Below are 25812 nucleotides of genomic sequence, written 5' to 3'. Positions count from 1 at the left end.
CTAAAGTGATCCACTCACCTCGGCCTCCCAAAGTGCTCGGATTAAAGGTGCTGTGAGCCACTGTGCCTGGCTGTAACTCACTTTCTTATCTATAAAATGAAGATAATAAAACTACCTGCCTTATAGAGCTGTCATGAGAATTAAAATGATATGCCTGGACTATAAAATTCATAAATATATTTTAGTTTAAAAATCAATTTTGCTAATTTTTATTATTTTGGCCATTTTTAAATTATTGATATTTTTATTATTTCATTATTTAATAACATGTTTGTATTCAGTTTTACACATCCACATTAAAACTGTGAGAATAAATTCTTAGAATGAAACTGATATGTCAAAAAGCATACCAAGTAAATAAATAAATAAATAAATAAATAAATAAAAGATTTTACCAAATGCTCTCCAGAAAAGCTATCCTCCCAGCAATACATGAATGGAGTCCACTTCCCAGAGCTTTATCAATTCTAAATACAACAGTATTTTATTTGTAATGTGTTTGAACATTTGGAAGAAAAATGATAAAATCTTCTTTTCGATGTGACTTAATATTATTTGATTATTCATGAGGATAAGGCTTTTTTGCGTTTATCACCCATCTATAGTTCTTCTTTGGCTAATTTTCCCTTAGAGTTTTCTGCCCATTTTTAATTTAACCAATTGACCTTCATTTAGTTTACTCAGAGCTCTTTATATCGTGATTTACTTTCACTAACTATGTTGTCAAAATGGTGTTTTTAAAAAACATACTAAGTTTTATATACTTATGAGATCAAATCTCTCCATCTTTATGGAGAGATTTATGGGTTTCTGCCTTGCAAGTAACCCTTATAAAGACCTTCTCTACAGCCTAGAGACCAAATTTACTGTATTTTATTCTAGTACTTTAGCACATTTCTTTGCATAGCGATGCATGGCAGACACACCTGACAGTGATAACTTAGACATCCCCTGAGAATCACCCTGTATGGTAGATGCACCTGAATATGTGCTCAGAGTTCTGAGCTAAGGAATCTGGGAGAGGCCAACCCAGAGATTCATTCCTTGTCTACAAGGAACACCTGAGCCCTGAGCCTATCCCATTGAAGGTAAGTCATACAGGGGATTGAGGCCACGTGTTTTGGGTTAAACGAAGGTTGCCAGGTGGAGGTTGTTAGGTAGAGGATGCTAAGCGAAAATGTTACAGAAACTGCATTGCTTTTTGCAAACGGATGTAGTTCTCCTTCCCAGCCTGCCACCACTTGGCCGTGCGATACTCCTGCCCAGCCCTGCCGTGACTGGGCCCACTCTGTATGTGAGTTTCCCACTAATAAAACCCTGTGTCTTGTTTGCTGACTCTGGGTCCCTTCTTCGGCCTCTTGAACCTGGTGCCATCCCTACTGAAGTTAATAGAGTCCAGTACAACAACATATTTACATCTTTACTATATCTGGAATTAGGAAGGAGGGAGTAAAGTGTGAGGCTGAGAATTTCACTCTGTTTTCTAAGTGTTTGGCCAGTTTTCCGAATACCCCTTGTCAGATGATCCATTCTTTCCCCACAAAATCTGCCTTATGATACATCATATCCGTGGGCACACTTGGCTGTGACTCAGGGCAGGCAGCGTGATGATGGATGGCAGGCACAGGCTGAGCCCACCTCCCTATTGCTCTCTTCTCCCTCCTCCAGTGGCCTCATTTCCTTGCCTTACATGGCTGAGTCCAGAAACTCATGCTAGGGCCTCTCCATGCCCGTGCATTGCACGTCAGTAGGGATGCAAGTGCTGCTAATCCACACAAGTCACAGCCAGTCCAGGGCCATGTTTGCTGATCATCTTCCACCTGCCTCTGCCACCATGTCTTGCTCCTTCCAGTGAGAGGGCTTAGGTGTGTGTCTGTGAGTGCTCCACTCTTGGGATGTGGTCTCCCTCAGGAGGTAAGCCGGCTGCAGCTTTTCTTAAACAAGGCCTCAAGCTCACTCTAAGAAATTTTCCTGGAAATCTCTGGCATGTGGGTGGCATTTATTTCTAGTTTCCACCATAAGGGCACACATATTTTTTCCTTATATATTCTGATTATCATTTCAATGGGAATTTGGGGGGCAGGTGGAATGGAACACCTGTGTTCAAGCATCCATCTTGCCAGGAAGCCAAATGGCTTTGTAATTAACACTCAATCCTGTCACTCATGAATTCCAAGAACAACCTGTGCTTAGTAACATGCAGTAAACAACTCATACACATTACCTTTGATTGCTGCTAAATATCCTCGGAGTTCCCGCTGAAGTCTGGTACCCTCTGCCTAAAAAACACAAGCATAGATGCTAAATATCTAGTCTATATTCTGCATGAAAACATGTAAGAAGTGTTAAGTCTCGAAGTTACTATCGCCAGAAGCTCATTCTTGGAAAAAAACAAATATGTGGACACAGACTAAACAAGGCAATAATGTCCATCAGTCTAGATATTTATAGAAATTTTGTTCCACTTCAAAGAGCAAAAGGAGAAGGCAAGATTTTGCTGATAATCCAATTCATTACACATCCTCTAATTTAAGAGCTATCAAATTTCTAGATTTTGACACATGGGTTATAACAGTAGGGAAGTGATCACCATTATCTAATATGGTAGCCACAAGCCACATATGGCTGTTGAGTACTTGAAATTGAGATGTACTGTAAGGGTATTTTCCATTTACAGTGTAAATGTATTTTATACAACGTATTTTAGAGACTGAGTACCAAAAAAACCTCATTAATTTTATATAGATTACATGTTAAAACGATAATATTTTGGGTATATTGAGTTAAACTACATTATTAAAATTTCATCTTTCTTTTCACTTTAAGGATGTAGCCACTAGAAAATTCTAAACTATGTAGTTTGCATTATATTTTTATTGGACTGCATTGAAATGGAGAAACTGTTAAATTGTAAATGTTGACACATGAATGTCTGCTTTAGTTTAGATACTTTTTTAGAAACTCTGAGACTCTCTGAAGCTAGGATGAGACTGCAAATAGTTTAATTTGGAGTTAATCAAAGAAATGCCAATAGGAGAGTAGAGAAGTGAGGCAGAGAAGGGAGGGAAGATAGCTGATACAGAGAGCATTATCAAGCAAGTTACCACTGTGGGCAACTGGACCTCAGTTCCACTGGGGAACTCTGGAAGACAGTGTCAATGAAACACCCTATAGATACCCTAACTGAAAGGCAAGGAAGCTGAGGCGTTTATCCAATATCTCCTGTCAGCTGAGTTTCTAGAGCTGCTCCTAGGGGACATTAATTCCCCAATATAACTATATAGAGGCAGAGAGGGCTCCAGAAACCAGAGAAGCCCTCAGGCAAAGAGTTGCCAATGCTGGCAAGTCAGTCTGGTGGGCTCAGAAAAAGTAGGTACTAGGGGCATACGTCTGAGCACCAACAGAAGCTGCTATGACTCTACAACTGAAAGTCGATTTAAAACATGCATGCAGTTAATTGCATAGTCATTTAACAAAATTGCAGAGAGCTAGCATATAGGATGAGCTCAATAATAGGACAGCAATCTCAATAGTCATGTTCAATTTAACAAACATTGTTAGTATTTGCCCAAAAGAGTGGTGGTGGGTGGACCCTCTTTCCTCATCATAATCTAGTGGGGGAGCTAAAATATATAAGCAAAAAACAAAACAATTGCACTGCAAGGCAGATTACATTTAGCATTGCAACAGCCATTCAAAGTGTTGAAGTACAAAAACAAAATGCCCATCACATTTAAAGATAATGATCAATACAAATAAACTGAAAAGAAATAATTAAGACTATGCTTGATGGCAAAAGGGATTCTGAATTAGGATATTTTCCATATAACACTTGCATTGTGCAGGTATAGTGACATTATTTCTTTGAAATCTATGTAACGCTCAGGTGAGGTATTCTGTATTTGAGTTAAGCTCAGGTTATTTTTGCAGCTCTATAAACCCAGTTACTACCAGACAAAAGCTTAGGATGAGTCCGTTTGCTGGCACGTATGAACTTCAAACAGAATGGTTCTATTCAGAATGGCAAAGCAGAAATCAAAGTGCTAAACAATTGACTCCCTTTCTAGTGTCTCAATATGGTTTTAAATAAAAACTCAAGGTTTCTATTCCCTTGTTGAAACACTCAGAAAGTTTGTGTGATGGCAAACTTCCATCAGCTAGAGAAAAAAAAGCAAATCATGGTGGGGTTCCAAACAGCAAAGTGTAGTAGAAAACTATTTCCAGAGAGAGGAAGAGGAGAATAAAGAGAAAATGCTGATGATAAACACTTGAGTAAAAGTAGACGATGAAGAGGACCCAGAGAAGTCAGGATGAAGTTCTCAATACCACCAAGAAAAGTATATTGCAACAAAAGAAGTGGGTCTTTCCCCTACTAAATATCCATTATGTGAGGGCATTGTGTCACATTCTGAGTACATAAAAAGTGGAAAAAATATGGCTTTGGTAGATTTTATTGTCAATCTATGCTGCACCTCCCTACCAGATCTGTCATTGGAGAAAGATCATACTTCCTGCCTCAGCAACATCAGGCTTGGCTGTAGGACTGTAGCCAGTGAAACTTGAGTGGAAGTAACATGTGCTACTTTCAAGCTGAAGCTATCAAAGCCATCACATGCTCCTGCCATTTCTTTCCTCTCCCTATACAGAATTTGTTTCTTCATTCTGGATCCCAGAGTGAAGGGACCACAGAGCACAGCCACCACCTGCATTTTCATGAGTGAGAAACTAACCTCTGTTGTTGAAAGCCACTGAGATATCGCTACCATGGCATAACCTAGCCCAAACTGCCCAATAAAATGATTCACCATCAATAGAGGAAATGCTGAAATGTGGAGAGAGGCTGAAATCTAACCACAACAGTAAAAAGCCCAATAGAATTAGTGAACAGAAAAGAACTAAAAGCATTTACAGAAACATTTCAGAAAAATCAAATTGGAAAGATTAAGGACAAACTGAATGGTTCACAAATGGAAGCCCAAGTGGTGGTCAAGTGATGGAAAGAGATAGAATGGAACTGAGAGAGAAGCAAGCTCCAGAATCATTTGTCCCATCAGATTTCAGATAATTTAAGAGAGAGTATATATAATAATATCTGAAATTTACCTGGACAAATATAGACCCAAACCAATCTAAAGCCTAAAAGCCCTAAAAGGTACAATTAGGAGGGCTTGAATCCATTAAGGCCACATTTCTCAAACTAGATAATTGTAGAATCTGGGGGCATTTAGTGGTTTGTCTAGGGCACATACATCCACTAAACAATGCTAAAAGATCTCTCTGGAACATCAATTTATTGAGGTGAGGGGAAAGAAATGGAAGAGAAACCATTATTTTACAACCACTAAGCCACCTCTTATGAAGTCGAATTAAAAAATAGCATGGGGATGAAACACAGAACTTCACAGATTTCTGCTGCTTTCAGCTGTCTGCTTTAGGATTCTGCTGTACCAGTCATGGTCCTTCCGTGGAAATGTGTGAGGGACACCAAGTAAAGCAAGGCTCACTTCTCACCCAGAAGGATGTGTTCCCTCAGTTATACAGAGCCGGCCATGAAAAAGGATGGTTATGAGTCACCAGGATTGCTCAGAATATCCAGAAATAGCAAAAAAGTAGCAGGGAAGGGCACTCTTTTCTCAAATGTTCAAGGAATAAAGTTATATCAAATTAACCCTACAATTAACTAATTGCCTTTTCCTTCAGTAGAAATAAAGTGAAATAATTCAGGCCCCAATCCATACACTAGATTCATCTTGTCAAAGGGAAGCACTGCAGACTTTTTTTTAAATGAAATAAGAAATCTAGAAGAGATTTTTTATATAAGAGTGGAACAAAGTTCAAAATTGTACAATAATTGCTAATAAATGAGTTCAATTTAAGCAGATAAAATAAAGAATGATTTAAATGACTTCTTTTCCAATTATTAAAATTCTTAATTTTCTCCATGAGTATTTGGGTTTCATGAATCACTCAGTAATAGACACACTGAATTTCATCTAAAATTCTACCTTAATCAAAAAGGTAAAAAGCTCTGGAGAAAAATCCTCCACCTACAATATGCCATAAAGTAGTTTCTCCTGTACAAAATTTATTGCATAACAAAATTTCCTTAAGATCATTATTCTGCAGGAATAGCAGATGTTTGAAGTTAAACAAATTCTTATAACATTGCTCAGATTTCACTGAATTTGAAGTTCATTCCAAATTCCTTTGTAAAGTATCATTTTAGTGATTCAGCCACGAATAATGTATTGCACATGTGTGTGCAGAAAACAAAGTTCTACACTCTTGAGATTATATGCCTGTATTTTCCCTTCTTGTTTCTTTATATCATTTTCTACAAGATCAGGAAATTATTGTTCTATGTCCTGGTCACAGGGATCACGGCAACAGGAGGGCAGGGGAGTCTATTATAATTAAGTTGTCTGAATTGCCTAGTAATACTCCTCTTTGGAGAAGATCCGACTGCATGAAGGTGTGACGAGTGTGGGAAATTACTGAGTCAAGCTGTTTTTTGTTTAGATACGCTAAATTTTGAAGCGCTGCAATATATTAATATTAGTAAATACATATGCCAAAACTTCAAGAGTCTTTAAAAAGGTATAATTTTGTTAGTTTACCTTTAACTCAATTATTTCTGCCCAGAAGAAAGGAGCCATAGTTGAGGCATTAATTTAATTTAGTTGTGGACAAAATTTATAGAATGAATTAATGATTTCTAAGGAACTAAGAGCAGCAGCAACCACTGCACAATTTAGGGGCACCATTCCCATGTACTACATACTACCATGTGCATGACACCCCGGGGCAGGAGTGGGCATCACTATGGCCCCAAATGCACAAGAAAAAACAAACCCTGTGGATTTTGTTAGTAAGGTTAAGCAGGTCTGGAAAATACCTCAAAGCAATAGGAGTTGAATACCTGTTAAATAGGCAATGGCCTGTTGAATTGGCTTGTTAATATATGGTCAGTGTAGCACTGACTTATCTTTATAAGTTACTTTTGTTATAAAAAGAAAAAGAAAGACAAGAGGAAGATATCACACACAGTACGGAAAAATTTTCCATTAAGTTGCCTCTCCAACTCAGAAACTGTCAGCTGACATTTTAAAAAGGGCTCAGGTGGAAAGCCAGCAGTGCTAACATCTGCATGAAAGGTGGATCTTAGGAGATATAACTTCATAAAGTTGCAATTTTACAAAGGTGAGTCCTGTCATCTCATCTGTGATCATAAGCCTATAGACATTCCCAGAGTTACATTATTATTTTTGGCCTTTGATGACATTTTTCTCTTGAAAATGGGTGAAGTAACATATCAAAATTAAAACTGGCTCAATTTCTCAGAGTTCAGACAGTTTAACTCAATCTTGAAAGCAATGATAATAAACTTGCTGATCATTTTTGAAGCTTAGAAGAAAATTAGATTATCAAGGAGATCAGATTTAATGAGGCCATAATCAGCACCTTGAATAACAGATGACTAATAACATAATATCTGAATCCACTTATGATCAAAGACATTAGGCCACTGAGCACTACAGGCACTCCTGGCTTGTTAAGAAATAGAGCCTATGAAAAGTTCAGATGCTGTTAAATGGGAAGATGAGAGTTTTTCATAAGTAAAAGCACCAGGGTCTCTGAAATTTACATTTCTGTTTCCTTGCTTTGAGCTCTTTGCACTATTGGAGCTGTCTGTCATTAAGAACCCAGCACTGACTTCATAAAACAATTTCTCTTCTTTTATTTCTTTTTTTCACAGATATTAATGCAGAAGATACAAGATAGAGATGAAATAAGACTGGATATTTGCAGTCATATTCCTGGGATGATGAGGCAGGGAGTGCATGGAAGGAAGAGAAATGTCAAAGAGAACATCTCAGTTTCCACAATTTTATCCAAGATTCGTGGCCCAATTTCCAACTATCCCTGTCACCAATTCCAAGAATATCTATGATCTGAAGACTGATTATCACATACTTTCTAGCTTCAACAAAACAAAATTAGAAATCTAGCTAATAATCACATGTACAATCTCTCCATTTATTTCCCTTAAGCCAACTAACTTTTTTGAGTTTATTCAGATCTCCATTCGGATCTTCTGGAAAAGCTAACCCATAGTGTGTTAAACCGCCATTAAATCAACACAGCATGCAGACTGGATACAGCTGGAAGATCTGCTTTATTGCCTTGAATTTGTGACCCTTGAAAAACCACTCAGTTGTTTTTCTCTCTGTGTGTGTGAGGAGACTTGACTTATAAGGTGCATCACGGGCATTATTTAAAATCTTTTCAGCCTTCACCTTAATAGCTAGAGCACAGTATTTAATATACTGGTAGGGGAGGAGCACGGAGAGCTGACCCGAAAATCAAGGGAGACTTTAAAGGAGCCCCACTTCCAGTAGCAACTCCTCCTGTGACTTGCTGTTCAGTGTCCCCTGCTGTGGGTATAGATGCTAGCTCTATTTATAACATTCTATCGTGACCAAATCAGACAGCACGTACAAGGACTAGAAAAACAACTGCTGTGTCAAGGCACAGAGACGCACTGATGGTAGAGAAGGAAGGGCCTTAGCTATCATTACTCTAGGCCTAATCAACAGCCAGAATGTTTCTGAAACTGCCATTTATGATGTCTGTATTAGTTTGCTTGGGCTGCCACAACACAAAACCACAGACCAGGTGGCTTTTTCACAGTTCTGGAGGCTGAAAGTCCAAGATCAAGGTGTTGGCAGGTGCAGTTTCCCCCGTGGCCTCTCTCCTTGGCTTGCAGATGACCACCTTCTTGCTGTGTCCTCATGTGGCTTTTTGTCTGTGTGCGTGCGTCCCTGTTGCCTCTCCCTCTTCTTATGAGGACACCAGTCCTGCTGGATTAAGGCTCACATATATGACCTCATTCAACCTTAATCACCTCCTTAATGGCCCTATGTCCCAAAACAGTCACATTCTGAGGTAATGGAGATTAGGAATTCAGCTAATGACCCTGAGGAGAACACAATTCAGTCCATGATGTAACAATGAAAGTTTTTGATCTGGCAAAATAATCACAAAGTCTAACACCTACTGAGTGGCCACTTTGATCCAGGCATTGTTCTAAGTTTCACAACTCTGTTAGCTCATACTCCTCACAATAACTGCATATGGTTGGCACATTATTATGAGAAAACAGAGGCACAGAGGTTGAGAACTTGCCCAAAGTCACACATCTAATAGGTGGTAAGCCAGAATTGGAATCCAGGTAGGCTGAGTTATTTTAGCCCTATGATCCGCCTCAAGAGCCCACCAGCTTGACCCCTGCTCTACCACCTCTGTGCCCCAGGCTGTAAAGGATGATGAAGGATAAAGCTGCCCAATAAGAAGCAACTGTTGATAAATGAGGATAATGTAACTAAAGGCACCATTCTCCATGCTCTCAGGATACAGTCCTCATCTGTGAATAAAGGTATCAATTGTTCACTAGTTTTTCTCAAAGTCCCACAATTCCACGGAGTTTATTCCATGTGATTCATATCACATAGTGGTTAAGTCTACGGGCTCTGAGATCACACTTCCTGGCCTTAAAATCTGAGCTCTGCCACTTCTAACCATGCAACTTGGGGCAAGTTACTTAATCTTTCTAGGCCTTCAACTCCTCATCTATTAAATGAGGATGATAACAATACCCACCACATAGAGCTATCATGAAGGTTGAGGGAGACAAGTTACATAAAGTATCTGCTGAGTGCCTGGCCCAATCATGCACTCAGGAAATGCCGGATAACACTATTATCGTTCAACTAACACTTTGTAAATGATAAATTATGCAAAGGGTAGGTGTTTCATAAATGCTTGATTGACCTAAGTTCTGCTACATGTCATACTGCAAACGAATATCTTCATGAGGAAGATGCATGATGAAAAACCTTCCCAAAACAAGCTACTTGGGAATTTATAATGCTTCCTTGTTTTTTCATTTGTACTTTTAAGTATCAAAGACACAGTTATATTTTTCAGAAAGTTATTTTATAGCTTTGAATATTGCAGTAATAGAGGCTCCCAGAGTATACAAGAACAATTTATGCAGATGTAAAAGAACCAACTAACAATGAATATGAGAAAAATCAACCGAATATGATAAACTACTGCCTGAGGAAACAAGAAAGCATGAATACTAAAGGAAAAAAGAATAACTAAGTTCATTTCCAAAATGAAAATTTTTATGACATATACTCAGTTTTCTCATGTAAAACAGAATTGTAATTATGGATTGCCATGAGAATCAAGTAGATAATATACAAAACGCTTTCTAAATGTCAAAGCCCTTTGTAGAAAGTCTTCAATATAAAAATACTTTGTCACTGCTTTTGCCTAAGCCAGTCAAATAAGGCTTGGAAATTTGGAAATTGTTAAAGCTCCTTGGAAGATTCTTATAACTAATCAGGTTTGGGAACATATTCCAGCAGATATGCAATCAAAGAAGCCATTATCTTTATTATATGTGTGCAATCTCAGGCTTATATCCAAGTGGTTAATATCATAGAACGACTCTTTAGAGACACAAGTCAAATGTGTGACTTGACTCTTAAGTCTGGAATAGGACCCAAGAATCTGTATTTTAAAAAGCTGCCAGGTGATGGTTATTGGGAAACTTTAATTTTTTTCACTGTGTCTGTCACTTAATGGACACTTAAGTGTGTATGTAGCTCTAGTATGAGATTCCTAAAAAGACACTTAAAAATATGTCTGGTTCCAGGTTTCAGTCAGTCACCATAAGACGTTCCTTCTAGTGTATGTCCTTCCTTTAGATTGCTATGCCATGTTGGGGCTTACAAGGTGACTTATAAGAGAGAATCACCATCAGCGGGAACCAATAAAACTCATGCAAATCTGAAAAGCAACTGTAGCTCATTTCTGCAGATGTTCAAAACCATTTTCGGTAGTCTCCCTGGGCTTGGATGAGAGATATGCCTCATTCTCTGCATCCCATTACCAGAATGGTACAGTCAACCTGGGAATCATTTAGACAGATACATCCAAACTAAATAATGAGCTTAATTCACAAGGGGAAGTGGAAAATATATGGAATTAGTCTCTAAATAAATGCTGAGGAATGGGACCCTAAACCCTCCCTAGTTGGCATGGTTAATTAATATTGTAGGGTAAAATGCAATTAAAGTGGGTAACAGAATAGGACAGATAAAAGAAAACCATCAGAGAAATAACATAAAGAGCTTCTTCTGGAGTGATTTCTTTTTTTTTTTTTTTTTTTTTTTTTTAGACGGAGTCTTGCTCTTTCGCCCAGGCTGGAGTGCAGTGGCGCAATCTCGGCTCACTGCAAGCTCCACCTCCCGGGTTCACGCCATTCTCCTGCCTCAGCCTCTCCGAGTAGCTGGGACTACAGGCGCCCGCCACCACGCCCGGCTAATTTTTTGTATTTTTAGTAGAGACGGGGTTTCACCGTGGTCTCGATCTCCTGACCTCGTGATCCACCCGCCTCGGCCTCCCAAAGTGCTGGGATTACAAGCGTGAGCCACTGCGCCCGGCCTAGGAGTGATTTCTTAAACTGGGGACAGGCTTCATAGGAAATGGCACAGTAATGCCTGTGACATCTGCAATTTGACTGGGTCAATTTTTAGTTCCGCTTAAACTAAGGCTTTTCATTTAGATAGGCTAGAACTGAAGAGATGCTCTTACTGATGAAATAAAATAAATAAGAATAAAGAGGTTAACAGATAAACAAGTTAAACAAATGTAACAAGTTTTTGTTTTCTTCCTCCTGTCTGGCACCATGGACAGCAACACCCTAGCATTCCCACGAAGTAGGCAGACTTATTTGCCAGTGAGGAAAGAGGAGATTTATTGGATGTGTTGGAAATGAAATAAATAGAAAGACTATAGATAAATGCAGAACAGTTTGAAAAGCAAGGGCCGTTACATTCTTTTGACATCTACAGGTTTCCACTATCTGCTCCCTCCCACAGAAGTCAATTTTATTGGCAATCATAGCGGTTTATACTTATATTTTAAAAACTTTAAATCAAGATTGTATAATCAAAACACATATTTCCCATGAGAATAATATTACCAAGGAGAGTGGCAGTCTTAACTAAGAGCTCAGTGGCCACATTCCCTTGTTTTTTGCCATATAATGAATACAACTATATCTAAATTAAACTAAGAATCTCATAGCCAATCACATAAGAATTTCATGACTATTTAGCATGCTATGTGAGCGGCTTTACAGGGTGATGATTTTTGCAGAAACGAACAGGAGACATCCATTGAACCTGGGAAGTCTAGCTGAAAATGGGATTGTGGAAAGGTATAGAAATCATTTCTTCTAAGAATACCAATTGAGGTGAGAGAATACTCATGCACTAATGTTAAGTGATGAAACTTGGATATCAAAATATATCATAATTATGGAAGTATAGTGACATCATCAAGAGATTCTGTATCTTTTCCCTACTACTTTAATTGCTTCAAAAGAAAGAAGACTTTTGTGCACTAGACCACAAGCTTGACCAAAACAGAAATTTTTCTCTAAATTCTTCATTTCTTTCAGTGCCTTGTACAATGCCTTGAGTCAATGAAGAATCCTTTTGATAAAGATTTGTCTATGGGAATTTATTCTCTCTTACCTTAAATAAAGTGTCCTGCTCCTGGCTCAAGTCAATTCCTCAGTTGTGTATTAGATACCATCTCCTTCTGCCTACTCAAGGACACAGATCAGCTGTTCTTCCCTTTGTCTGATGAATCACCACATTTTCATTCTGGTCTAAATGAGTCCCTTTCACATATTTCTGCCTTCTTAAGAAAATGTTCTTTTGACCCTCACACCTTCTCCCAGCTATAGTCTTGGTCTCTGACCCCCCTTTGCTTCAAAAGGCAAAACTTGAAAATTGCTGCCTCCAGGCCTCTAAATACCATTCCCTTTGCTCTGCTTATTCTTGCCTTACTTGGTTTTCCTTCTATAGCTCTCATCATTTTCTAGCAGACAGTATAATCTACTTACTAATTGTGCTGTTTATTGTCTGTCTCCCTGTTTTGGAATGTAAGATCCACAATGGCAATGACCTTTGTCTGTCTTGTTCACTGAAGTTTCTGGAATACCTAGATCAATTCCTGGCATGCAGAACACACTCAGTAAATCCATAGCAAATGCATGCCTCAATAGTTACCTGCTATTGTTTTAAATGGGCCTCCACATGATATCTATCAAATAACCTAAAAACTTCTTTAAAAGTTAATACTAAGATGAAACACTTTAAAATTTGGAAAATATTTACACAATAAGATGGTTTTCAACATTAAAGAACTGCAGAAATTTATAGCTACAACTAAGAGTATATGCTATGGTTTCAATGTCCCTGCCAAAACTCATGTTGAAATTTAATTGCCGTTGTAACAGTGTTGAGAGGTAGGATTTTTATGAGGTGATTAGGCCATGATGGCTTCATCTTCATGAATGGATTAATGCCATTATCATGTGAGTGGTCTAGTTATCATGGGAGTGGGCTCCTGGTATTAAAGATGAGTTTGGCCTGATTTCTTCTCTGTTTTGTGCACTTGCTTTCACCTTCTGTCCTTCCACCAATGTCTGAGCAGATGCTGATGCCATGCCCTCGGTCTTCTTAGCCTCCAGACTGTGAGAAATAAATTTTTCTTTATAAATTACCCAGTCGGTGGTATTCTATTGTAGCAGCAGACTAAGACAGAACATTTATACCAGAAAGTGGGGCTGTTGCTATAACAAATACCTGAAAATGCAGAAGAAGCTTTAGAATTTGGTAATGGATAGAGGATGGAAGAGTTTGGAGCAGGCCAAAAACAGCCTTTATGGCTGTGAACAGAGCATTAAGGTGATTCTCGTGAGGGCTCAGAAGAGGAGAGCTGTAGGAAAAACCTAAATCTCCTTAGAGATTACTTATGTGGTTGTGACCAGAATCATGGTAAAAATATGGACAGTAAAGGCCATTCTGGTGATGTCTCAGATAAAAAAGAGGAGCAAGGCATTGGAACCTGAAGAAAAGGAAATCCTTGTTATACAGTAACAAAGACCTTAGCTGAATTGTGTCCATGCCCTGTGGACTTGATGGAATGTAGAAATTGAGGGTGATTGATATGGTTTGGATTTGTGTCCACACCCAAATCTCATGTTGAACGATAATCCCCAATGTTGGAGGAGGGACTTGTTGGGAGGTGACTGGATCATGGGGGTGGACTTCCCCCTTGCTATTCTCATAATAGTGACTTCTCATGAGATCTAATTGTTTAAAAGTGTGCAGCACTTCCTCCTTCACTCTCTTCCTCCTGCTCCAGACAAGTAAGATATGCCTCCTTCCTTTTCACCCTCCACCATGATTGTAAGTTTCCAGAGGCCTCCCCATCCATGCTTCCTGTACAGACTGTGGAACTGTGAACCAATTTAACCTCTTTTCTTTATAAATTACCCAGTTTCAGGTAGTTCTTCATAGCAGTGAGAGAATGAAATAATATGAAAAATTGGCACCAAGCAGTGGGGCATTGCTATAAAGATACCTGCAAATATGGAAGTAACTTTGGAACTGGGTAATGGGTAGAGGATGGAAGAATGTGGAGGGCTCAGAAGAAGACAGAAAGATGAGGAAAAGTTTGGAACTTCCTAGAGACTCATTAAATTGTTGTAACCAAAATTCTGATAGTGATATAGTCAATGAAGTCCAGGCTGAGGAGGTCTCAGATGGAGATGAGGAACTTATTAGGAACTGGAGCAAAGGTCATTTGTGTAATTCGTTAGCAAAGAGATGGGAGGCATTGTGTCCCTGCCCTACAGAGATGATTTAAGGTATCTGGTGGAAGACATTTCTAAGCAGCAAAATGTTCAAGATCTGACCTGGCTGCTTCTAGCAGCCTATGCTTATATTCATGAGCAAAGAAATGACCTGAAGCTAGAACTTATGTTTAAAAGGGAAGTAGAGTGTAAAAGTTTGGAAAATTTGCAGCCTGGCCATGTGGTAGAAAAGAAAAAATCATTTTCTGGAGAAGAATTCAAGTTGGCTGCAGAAATTTGCATAAGTAAAAAGGAGCCAAGACAATGGGGAAAATGCCTTGAAGGCATTTTTTTCAGAGACCTTCTTGGCAGCCCCTTCCATCACAGGCCCTGAGGCCTAGAAGGAAAGAATGGTTTTGTGGGCTGGCCCAGGGCCCTACTGCTCTGAGCAGCCTCAGGACACTGCTCCCTGCATCCTAGCCACTCCAGCTCCAGTCATGGTTAAAAGGGCCCCAGATAAGTCTCAGACCACTGCTCCAGAGGATGTAAGCTATAAGACTTGATGACTTCCATACAGTGTTATGCTTGTAGGTATGCAGAGGGCAAGAGCTGAGGAATGGGAGCCTCTGCCTAGATTTCAGAGGATGTATGGAAACACCTGCTCTAGGCAGAATTTTGCTATAGGAGCAAAGCCCTAATGGAGAACCTCTACTAGGGCAGTGCCAAGAAGAAATATGGGATTGGACTCCTTACACAGATGCCCCACTGGGGCACTACCTAGTGGAGCTGTGAGAAGAGGGCCACTGTCCTCCAGACCCCAGAATGGTAGATCCACTGACAGCTTGTACCCTGCACCTGCAAAAGCTGCAGGCACTCAACACCAGCTGATAAAAGCAGTCTCAGGGGCTGTGCCCTGCAGAGCCACAGAGGCAGAGCTGCCCAAGGCCTTGGGAGCCCACCCCTTGTGTCAGTGTCACCTGAATATGAGACATGGATGGGGTCAAGGGAGATTATTTTGGACCTTTCAGATTTAATGACTGCCTTGCTGGGTTTCAGACTTGCATGGGGCCTGTAGCTCCTTTTTTTGGTCAATTTATCCCTTTTGGAATGGATATATTTAGCCAATGCCTGTATCTCTATTGTATCTTGGAAGTAATTAACTTGTTTTCTATTTTTACAGGCTCATAGGTGGAAGGGTCTTGCTTTGTCTCAGATAAGACTTTGAACTGTGGACTTTTGAGTGAATGCTGAAATGAGTTAAGACTTGGGGGACTGTTGAGAAGAAATTATTGTATCTTAAAATGTGAGAAGGACATGAGATTTGGGAGGCCAGAGAAGGAATGATATGGCTTGGATTAGTGTCCCCACTCAAATCTCATGTCAAATTGTAATCCCAAGTGTTGGAGGACGAACCTGGTGGGAGGTGACTGGATCATGGGGGTGGACTTCCCCCTTGCCATTCTTGCCATTCTCATAATAGTGAGTGAGTTCTCATGAGATCTGGTTGTTTAAAAGTATAAAGCACTTCTCCCTTCACTGTCTTCCTCCTGCTTCAGCCATGTAAGATGTACCTCCTTTCTCTTCACCTTCTGCCATAATTGTAAGTTTCCTGAGTGCCCCCCTATCCATGCTTCCTGTTCAGCCTGAGGAACCATGAGCCAATTAAACCTCATTTCTTTATGATTACCCAGTCTCAGGTAGGTTTTTATAGCAGTGTGAGAGTGGACTAATACAGTGATGCACTAGGATATCTGGTGGAAGAAATATCTAAGCAGCAAAGCATTCAGGTTGCTGTGTGGTTTCTTTCAACTACACATAGTGGGATGCTAGAGAAAAGAAATGACTTAAATATGCAATTTATAATTCAAAGGAAAGCAGAACAAAAAGATTTGAAAATTCACAGCCTGACTATGTAAAGAATAAAAAGCATGTCAGAGAGACAATGCTAAGGGTACAGCCAAGTGATCATTTGGTAAAGAGATTAATATGAACAAAAAGGAGCCGAGTGCTATTCATCAAGACAGTGAAAGACCCCACAATCATTCTGACAATTTTCTAGGCTGCCCCTCCCATCACAGTCTCAGAGCTCTAGAAGGGCTGAACGGTTTTAGGAGATGGGCCTGGGGCACCCTCCACAGGCTCACTGCCCAGAACAACCAAGGGACTCTGCTCCCCACTTCTCAGTGCAACACTCTTTGGCCAGCCCAGCTGTGGCTCAAGTGGCCCCAAGAGCAGCTCAACCCACTGCTCCACATGTTACAAGTGGTAAGCCTTGGTAGTGTCCACATGGTGATAATTCTACAGGTGCACAGAATGGAAGAACTTAGAGGAAATGGCTTCTTCCTCCCATGAGATTTCAAAGGATTTCATAAAAAGCTTGGAACTCAGGCAGAAACTTGCCACAGAAGCAGAGGTGTCACAGAATCTCTATTAGGGCAATGTATAGTGGAGCCCTGGGGTCAGGGCTGCCAGTAAAAACATAGAACTTATAGGGCCACCAGCATGGAACTCCAACGCATTCAAGCTGGGTGAACTGAGCCTAGCAAAGTCACGGGGGCAGGACTGCCTGAGGCCATGGGGGCCCAACCCCAGCCGCAGTGTATCCAGTAAGTGGGATATAGAGTCAAGGGTGATTATTCTCCAGCTTTAATGTTTAATGTTTTCCCTGTTGGGTTTTGGGCTTACTTGGGACCAGTTATCTCTTTCTTCTTGTCTATTTATCTCCTTTAGAATGGGAATGTCTGTCCTATGCCTGTCCCACCATTGTATTTTGTAAGTAGATAACTTGTTTTGATTTCACAGGCTCACAGCTGAAAGGAATTAGCCTCAGGATGAATCATGCATTCAGTCTCATCCACATATGATTTATACAGGACTCTGGACTTTGAACTTTTGAATTGATGTTGGAATAAGTTAAGACTTCTGGGGCTGTTGGGATGGAATAAATGTATTTTGAATTGTGAGAAGGACATGAGTTTTGAGGGACCAGGAAGGAATTCTATGGTTTGAACATCCCTGCCAAAACTCATCTTGAAATTTAATTACCATTGCAACAGTGTTGACAGGCAGGATCTTTAAGAGATGATTAGGTCATGTGGGTTTCACGCTCATGAATGGATTAATGCCATTATCATGGGAGTGAGCTAGTTATCACGAGAGTGGGCTTCTGATAAAAAGGATAAGTTCAACCCAATTTCCTCTGTGTCACGTTAACTTGCTTCTACTTTCCACCCATCTGCTATGGGATGGTCTTCATCAGATAGCAGAGCCAATGCTGGCACCACATCCTTGGACTTCCCAGCCTCCAGAACTGTGAGAAATGAATTTCCTTTCTTTATAAATTACCCATTCTGTGGTATTCTGCTACAGCAGCAAAAAACAGACTAAGACAGCATCTCTAGGTAAACTTTATTTCCAGAGATGCAGACGTACACCAATTCACTCATAGAATACTGTGCAATTATTGAGTTTAAAGATTAATGGTGGCCGGGCATGGTGGCTCACGCCTGTAATCCCAGTACTTTGGGAGGCCGAGGCAGGTGGATCACGAGGTCAGGAGATCGAGACCATCCTGGCTAACACGGTGAAACCCCGTCTCTACTAAAAATACAAAAAATTAGCCAGGCGAGGTGGTGGGTGCCTGTAGTCCCAGCTACTCGGGAGGCTGAGGCAGGAGAATGGCATGAACCCTGGGGGGCGGAGCCTGCAGTGAGCCGAGATCACGCCACTGCACTCCAACCTGGGCAACAGCGAGACTCTGTCTCAAAAAAAAAAAAAGAATAATGGAAATCCAGTATGAATTCAGGCAACAAGACCCATAATTACAAAAGAAGTTTCTCATACCAATTAATTGATATCAATTAAATATATTAAGGCTCTCTGGTACAAATATTATCCCATAAGAGAATAGTCTTACTCCAAAACCCAGTATATTAAAAATATTTTAAAATTGTACAAATTGAAGAACATAACTTGGCCTTAAAGACAAGAAAAACATTCTTAGGCGTAATTAAAATTATTTATTTTATTGTTTGTAAATGTATGTAAAATTCTTAGAAGACTGAAAATACTGTGTCCACAGATACCTATGGGCATCATGGAACTAGGGCAGCTTTTGAACCAGGAGCGACCAAAACTTTGCTCTAGTCTCTGTAGCCCAGGTTAGGATCAAGCCCAGGCCATGTCAGGCATTCTCCAATGGATAAAAGAGGTATAGTAAATGACAATATAAAAAGAGGGGTGTTGACACATGCACTCACATGTTCATTGCAGTACTGTTGACAATAGCAGATTTATGAAATTAACCTAGGTACCTATCAGTTGTGGATTAAATAAAGAAAATGTGGTACATATACACCACAGAATACTATGTAGCCATAAAAGGAATAAAATTGTGCCCATGAACCCTCTGAATCTAAGCAGTTGAAAAATAAATAAATAAATAAAAATTAAAAAATTAAAAAATCATCTTGGCTATTCTAACTCCTTTGCCTTTCTCTCTCTCTGTCTCTCCCCGTATGTGTGTATGTATATATATGTATATGCATATAATCTTAGAATCAGTTTAACTATATCTATAAAACATTCTGTTGGAATTATGATTTATGTGGTCTAAATTCTATAAGACATCAACTTATCAAAAAAAATGTATTCATCTGGGAATCAAACCACCTACATTCCAGGAATAAACTCTTCCCTAGTCATAGTATATTATCCTCTTAATATAGTGATGACTTCAATCTTCAATGTTTCATTTATAAATGTTTTGCATGTATAGTCATAAATAAAGTTTACATAGAATTTTTAAAAAGAGGGCTTTGATATTAAACGAGTGAGGTGGCACATAATATGCAAAGCAAAGGGTAAATACAGAGATTAAGTGTGACAAGCAGGCAAGTCAAAACTGGGATGTACTTATTAGGAACCTAGCAAGTACTAGAAGCCATTGAAGGTTTGTAAAAATGACTGAACGTTGAGTCTTCCTTTAAATATTTTACAGTTGAATGAGAACATAGATACACAGCTAAATTACTATCACGTAAGAAAACTGGATAACAAATAACAAACTACTGAAGTAAACAGAGGAAAAGAGACTCCTGACTGAGGGGATGGGGAAAATACCACTAGAATATTCCTTGTGAGTTGACCTTAAAGAAGGATGGGACTTGAGCATAAGGAGATGGCAGATCCGGGAAGGAAGGGCAGTCAAATTATAAGGAAGTAGTTGCAGTGAGGGAAGCGGAAAAGAGTTTGAAAGCCAGCAATTCAGTCCCAAAATTACACTGTCAGACATAGACCACCAACTATTCACTGCACCGACTTCCTTTCTGCCTTTAATTACATCAGAGCATCTTAATTCAAATCAACCTCCTTAACGGGATCCCTAAAGAGAAAAGCCATTTACTTGGCTGATAGGCTGTTGAGCTCTGACAAAAACTAAAAGGGGAAGTGTGGTCAAATCCTTAGGGATGGCCAAAGAAAGACTTAGTGCTATGAATGTGAGAGAAAGCCCAAAGCAAACTCTAGGTACAAATAATTTGTGTCCTATAGAGTGGGCACTGAATACAGAAAAATTCCAAACAAGTAGAATTTGCTCCAAGTCATGTAAATATATATTCTTAAGAGGGTATCTTAAGGAAACTACCCCAGACAAGAGGTCAGAGTTTTTTCTGTGTAAAAATGTATGTGTGGGCCGGGTGCAGTGGCTCACACCGGTAATCCCAGCACTTTGGGAGGCCAAGGCAGGTCGATCAGTTAAGGTCAGGAGTTCAAGACCAGCCTGGCCAACATGGCGAAACCTGTCTCTACTAAAAACACAAAAATTAGCCAGGCGTGGTGGCAGGCACCTGTAATCCCACCTACTCAGGAGGCTGAGGCAGGAGAATCTCTTGAACCCGGCAGGCAGAGGTTGCAGTGAACGGAGATAGTGCCACTTCACTCCAGCCTGGGTGACAGAGCGAGACTCTGTCTCAAAAAAAAAAAATGTGTATGTGGAGTCAGATACATTTTTTAACAAATGAAAAAAGGTAGAGAGATTTTTGGAAAAGTGCAGATTGAGTAGAACATACCCCTCCATGCATCATCTCTCTCTTTTTTTTTAATACTTCATTAAAGGAAAGGAAATATTATCACCCACCCCATTTCTATGTTGCTTTCTTGATCTATAGACTTTTCATTTTCTGTTGGAGGGATTCCCATCCCCTCAGTCAGGAGTCTCTCTTCCTCTGATACTTCAGTAGTAAGTTATTTAATATCCAGTTTTCTTACATGATAGTAATTTAGCTGTGTATCTATGTATCTGAGACCAGGACATTCAGTAGGCGCTTCCCATATACACTCTTTGCTGAAATGTCACCAGACATTGAAAATTCTACTGAGATTTCCCTCAGTGGAACAGGGGTAATTAAGGCCAAATCTACCACCATGTGAAATATATTACTACAGCTATCATAGGAAATTCCTGACGAGATAGAGTAACACTGGTTACAATGAGCTGCTTGGGATCTGTGGGGTCATTGCTTGAGGTGGAGAAAAAAGAGACCTCAAGCAAGGATCTTGTACTTCAAAAAACCAAGAACCACATTTTAACTCTTTTAGAGTAAATGCAAACAAACCATACATTTTAAATTGATAACTGCTATCCTATTAAAGTCTAAAAAGCAAACTGCTTGCTAAGTTAATATGGCCACATATTAACTGTTACCTTTTCCTCGGGGCATTAATAATGCTTATCCCTTAGTACACTTATATGTATAATAATGTTGTATGTTTAGCATCGTTATAGCCCATGGGTCAAATTTGTTCTATACACATTGATTTATTTTACAAACTCCATTATGAAATTGAATTAGGTGCCAGTATTTTAAATAAGTGGGATACTTCCTGTGATGCACAGACAGAGTGAGTGAGTATAGCGGGGAGACTCTCAGAAGGCATGGTGCAAGGAGTGAGGGCAGAGAGAATGCAGCAGGCATATCATCAGCAAGTGGGAACTTAGCTACGGTGCTGAGTGGGCAGGGATTCTTGGTCAGCAAGCCTCCAGAGGGGAGAGAAGGGGAAAGTGTAGGTGGGTATGAATCAGCCTACAGCTAGAGAGCTAGAGAGCAGGGGACCCTGGACTAGTGCAGCACAGGAGACAAAGAGATGGCCCACATGGTCAGGAGGCTGGTTACATAAGGGAGACTGCACAAATAAATATACATATATTGAAGATAATGAAAGCAGGTTTCTCACTCTCAAAGAGGGAAGTAGAAATCTAGAAAGGGGGAAGGCCCAGCCAGGAACAGTGGCTCATGCCTGTAATCTAGCACTTTGGGAGGCCGAGGCAGGCAGATCACAAGGTTAGGAGTTCGAGACCAGCCTGGCCAACATAATGAAACCCCTGTCTTTACTAAAAATACAAAAATTAGCCAGGCGTAGTGGTGGGCGCCTGTAATCCCAGCTACTCGGGAGGCTGAGGCAGGAGAATCGCTTGAAACCAGAAGGCGGAGGTTGCAGTGAGCGGAGATCACACCTCTGCACTCCAGCCTGGGCAACAAGAGCAAAACTCCGTCTAAAAAAAAAAAAGAGGGTGGGAGAGAGCCCAAATAAAGCAGGAGACACTGAACTGCAGTTGGAAGGGTCATGGTTTCAGATAGATAGATAATATAGATGTCTGTGTGTATAAATACTTGTATATACACGTGTGTTGTGTGTGTGTATACACACATATATACCCTGTCCACTTAGAAGGCCTAGAAGCATGATACCCTAGAAAAAAAGTATACACCTAGAACCCAGATCTTGGTTTCTAAATCCCAGTCTCCACCAAAAGAAACCAGGATTTCTTGGAAAAATAGCTGATTCCAAGCTATTTGGGCAAGGGAAAGCACAAGATCCTGAAACATCTTGTATCAAAAAGGTAAAAACGTGGTCACAGAATGATGCAGGTCTGTCAAAGGGACAAAGGAGTCAACTCCTAGGAGTTTCCACTGGCTAAATTTGGAGGAACTGCACTTCAAAATGACTAATAGTAATGTATTATAACCCAATGAATAACACAGGAATCCATGAGTACATGCTGATATAATTAATTAATTAAGAAAGAAAAATTTTTACCAGGAGTGAGAGAAGAGATAACAACATTTTTCAAAATGATTGTACAATGTCACAATACTCAAAAATTTTACCATTGAGTAGAACACTAATTAATAAGTTTAGAAGGAATTCAAAATAATTCACCATGTAGCAAGATCAGAGTAATAGCTGATTTAAAGAAGCAGCACTAGTGGATAAAACTAGTAGGTGACAGTTTGATGAGAAACAGGACATGTACAGTCTCAAACTATATCCCCACAAAATATTTATTAATATTACTTATTAAATATTTATTAATTTTAAGAGAGAAAATATTTATGTATTAACTTTATACTAGAGATACCGGGCAGATATCATCTTATCTTACTAGAGATACCTGGCATATCATCTGTTGAGCTCTGCCATCACAAAGTGATAAAGGTTAGCATCACTAGCAGTGGCACAAATTAACATGATGTGTGTTCTGACAGCATACACTGGGCATCACTTTCTTCTGTAGTAATCTTCCCAGAAGCTAATTATTAACATGAAGCTAATTATGTTCTAAGTAGCGGGCAAATCCAGAGTGAGGGACACTCTACAAATAAACACTGGGCAGTACTCCTCAAAAGTGTCAAGATCATGAAAGGCAAGAAAACACTGAAACACTCTTCCAACAGAGTTAGTTTAAAGAAACTAACGAAACCTGACAACTAGGGGCAACATGTGACCCTGGATTGGATACAGGGCCTTTAAAAAACACAATTAGGGCATATGTTGCAAACATTTTCTCTGGGCCTCTAACTTGTCTTTTCATCCCCTTCACAGAGTTTTCTGCACAGCAAAAGTTTTGTCATAGGCAAAATTTGGGGATCTGCAAATTAGATGGTAATATGGGATCAATGGTAATTCACTGACTTTGACAGAAGGAACTACGGCTGTGTAGGATAGTGTCGTTTTTGGATACTAATGGATGGATGGATGGATGGATGGATGGATGGATGGATGGATGGATGGATGGAAAGATGGTTGGAGGCATGGAGGCATGGATGCATCCATATATAGATAGAATGATACAGTAATGGGGAAGTCTAGGTGAATGGTACACAGCAGTTCTGTATACTATTATTATAGCTTCTTGTAAGGTTAAAATTACTTCTAAATTTAAAATATACAAAATAAAATTGGGAAATTTTATTAAAATATGAATTTAATCATTTCTTGAAAATCTGATGTGGCAACATGGGGCCCACATCCTCCTGTGATTAGTGTGCCCTGGAGTTGACAGTTGCTTCTTTAGGTCCCATGTATCCTATAATTCAGCACAGTCCTCACCACTCCTTACTGTTTTATACCTTGCCTACTCAGCTTGTTTATGTTCCTTGACACATCTCAGCAAGAATGTGAGTCTGTGGCTTCTGCCTTCAAGTGTGTTTGTTCTGACAGAGGCAGTGGGGCAGTATGCTTTTTCTAGGTAAGCCTATGAAAGGGGATATATTTTAATTGAAGTTTCAATGATGTAATTATGGAATCATTTGCAGTTGTGCGTATATATATATATATATAGTTGTGTTATTGTGTGTATATATATACACATAGTCTTATATATAATCTAATATATTATATATAATATATAGTTGTATATATAAGTAGTTGTGTGTGTATACATATATATATAGAGAGAGAGAGAGACAGAGAGACAGAGAGAGAGAGAGCCTTTGCATCCTGTACTCAGTCTTCCTTGACAGCAACATTTTGCAAAACTATTGTACAATGTCACAACATAGATGCACTCTACCCATCTTATTCAGCTTCTCCCAGTTTTACCTGTACTCATTTGTGCATGTGTGTGTTTAGTTTTATGCAATTTTACCATATGTGTAGGTTCATGTATCCATCACCACAGTCAGGATACAGAACTTAGCAGTCAGGACAAGAATCCCTTGTACTGACTTTTTATAACCACACCCACCTCAAACTCCCATCACTCACTCTTGGCAACCACCAAACTTGACTCCATTTCTGCAATTCTGTCATGCCAAAGGAGTTACATAAGTGGAATCCTACAGTATAAAACCTTTTAGAATTGGATTTTTTCACTCAGAATAATTCCCTGGAGATTCAAGCAGGCTTTGGTGTGTGGCCGTAGTTATTTTCTTTTCATTGCTTACTAGTATTCCATAGTATGGATATACTAATTCGCCCCCTGAAGGACATCTGGGGTGTTGCCAATTTGGAGCTACTAAAGCTGCTATGGGCATTTGTGAACAATTTTTTTGTGAGAACATACGTTTTCATTTCTATGGGATAAAATGCATAAGAGTGCAGTTTTTGGGTTGTATGGTATACATGTCTAATTTTTTAAGAAATAGCCAAACTTTCCCACAGTGGCTATGAATCATTTCACACAATGTATGAGTGATTCAGTTTCTCCAAATCCTTGCCAGCATTTAGCATTGTCACTAGTTTTTATTTTAGCCATCCTGAGAGATGGATGGTGATTTCTTGTGTGGTTTTAATTTGAATTTCTCTGATGGCTAAATATGTGTTAAAAATCTTCTCATATTCTTCTTTGTCATCCACATATCTACTGCAATAAAATATCTATTCATGGTTTCTTTTCTTTTTTTTTTTTTTTCTGAGATAGAGTCTCACTCTGTCACCCAGGCTGGACTGCAGTGGCATGATCTTGGCTCACTGCAACCTCCGCCTCCAGGGTTCAAGCAATTCTCTCACCTCAGCCTTGCAAGTAGCTGGGACTACAAGCACCTACCACCATGCCTGTTTTTTTTTTTTTTTTTTTTTTTTCCAGTAGTGACGGAGTTTTGCCATGTTAACCAGGTTGGTTTTGAACTCCTGACCTCAAGTGATCCACCTGCTTCGGCCTCCCAGAGTTCTAGGATTACAGGCGTGAGCCACTGCACCCAGCCTGTATTCATGGCTTTTGCCAATTTTCTAATGGAACTGTTTAACTTTTTTTACTATGGAGTTTTAAGTTTCTTTTACGTATTCCAGATACTAGTCCTTTCTTG

At 39.6% G+C, this 25812-nt stretch overlaps 1 protein-coding gene across 2 annotated transcripts in view; it reads right to left on the bottom strand.

Moving 5' to 3' along the window:
* LOC116812531 (amphiphysin) overlaps positions 1 to 25812 on the bottom strand; it is a 250192-nt gene that overhangs the window by 116131 nt on the left and 108249 nt on the right. For both annotated transcript variants that reach the window (XM_032758283.2, XM_058445610.1), the window contains exon 3: positions 2225 to 2279. In XM_032758283.2, coding sequence (XP_032614174.1) covers positions 2225 to 2279 — 55 coding nt within the window. The remainder of the gene's footprint in view (positions 1 to 2224; positions 2280 to 25812) is intronic.

This window comes from Hylobates moloch, unplaced genomic scaffold (assembly GCF_009828535.3).
Source record: "Hylobates moloch isolate HMO894 unplaced genomic scaffold, HMol_V3 SCAFFOLD_1, whole genome shotgun sequence".
Taxonomy (NCBI): domain Eukaryota; kingdom Metazoa; phylum Chordata; class Mammalia; order Primates; family Hylobatidae; genus Hylobates; species Hylobates moloch.
This window is presented reverse-complemented; position numbering and strand designations above follow the sequence as displayed.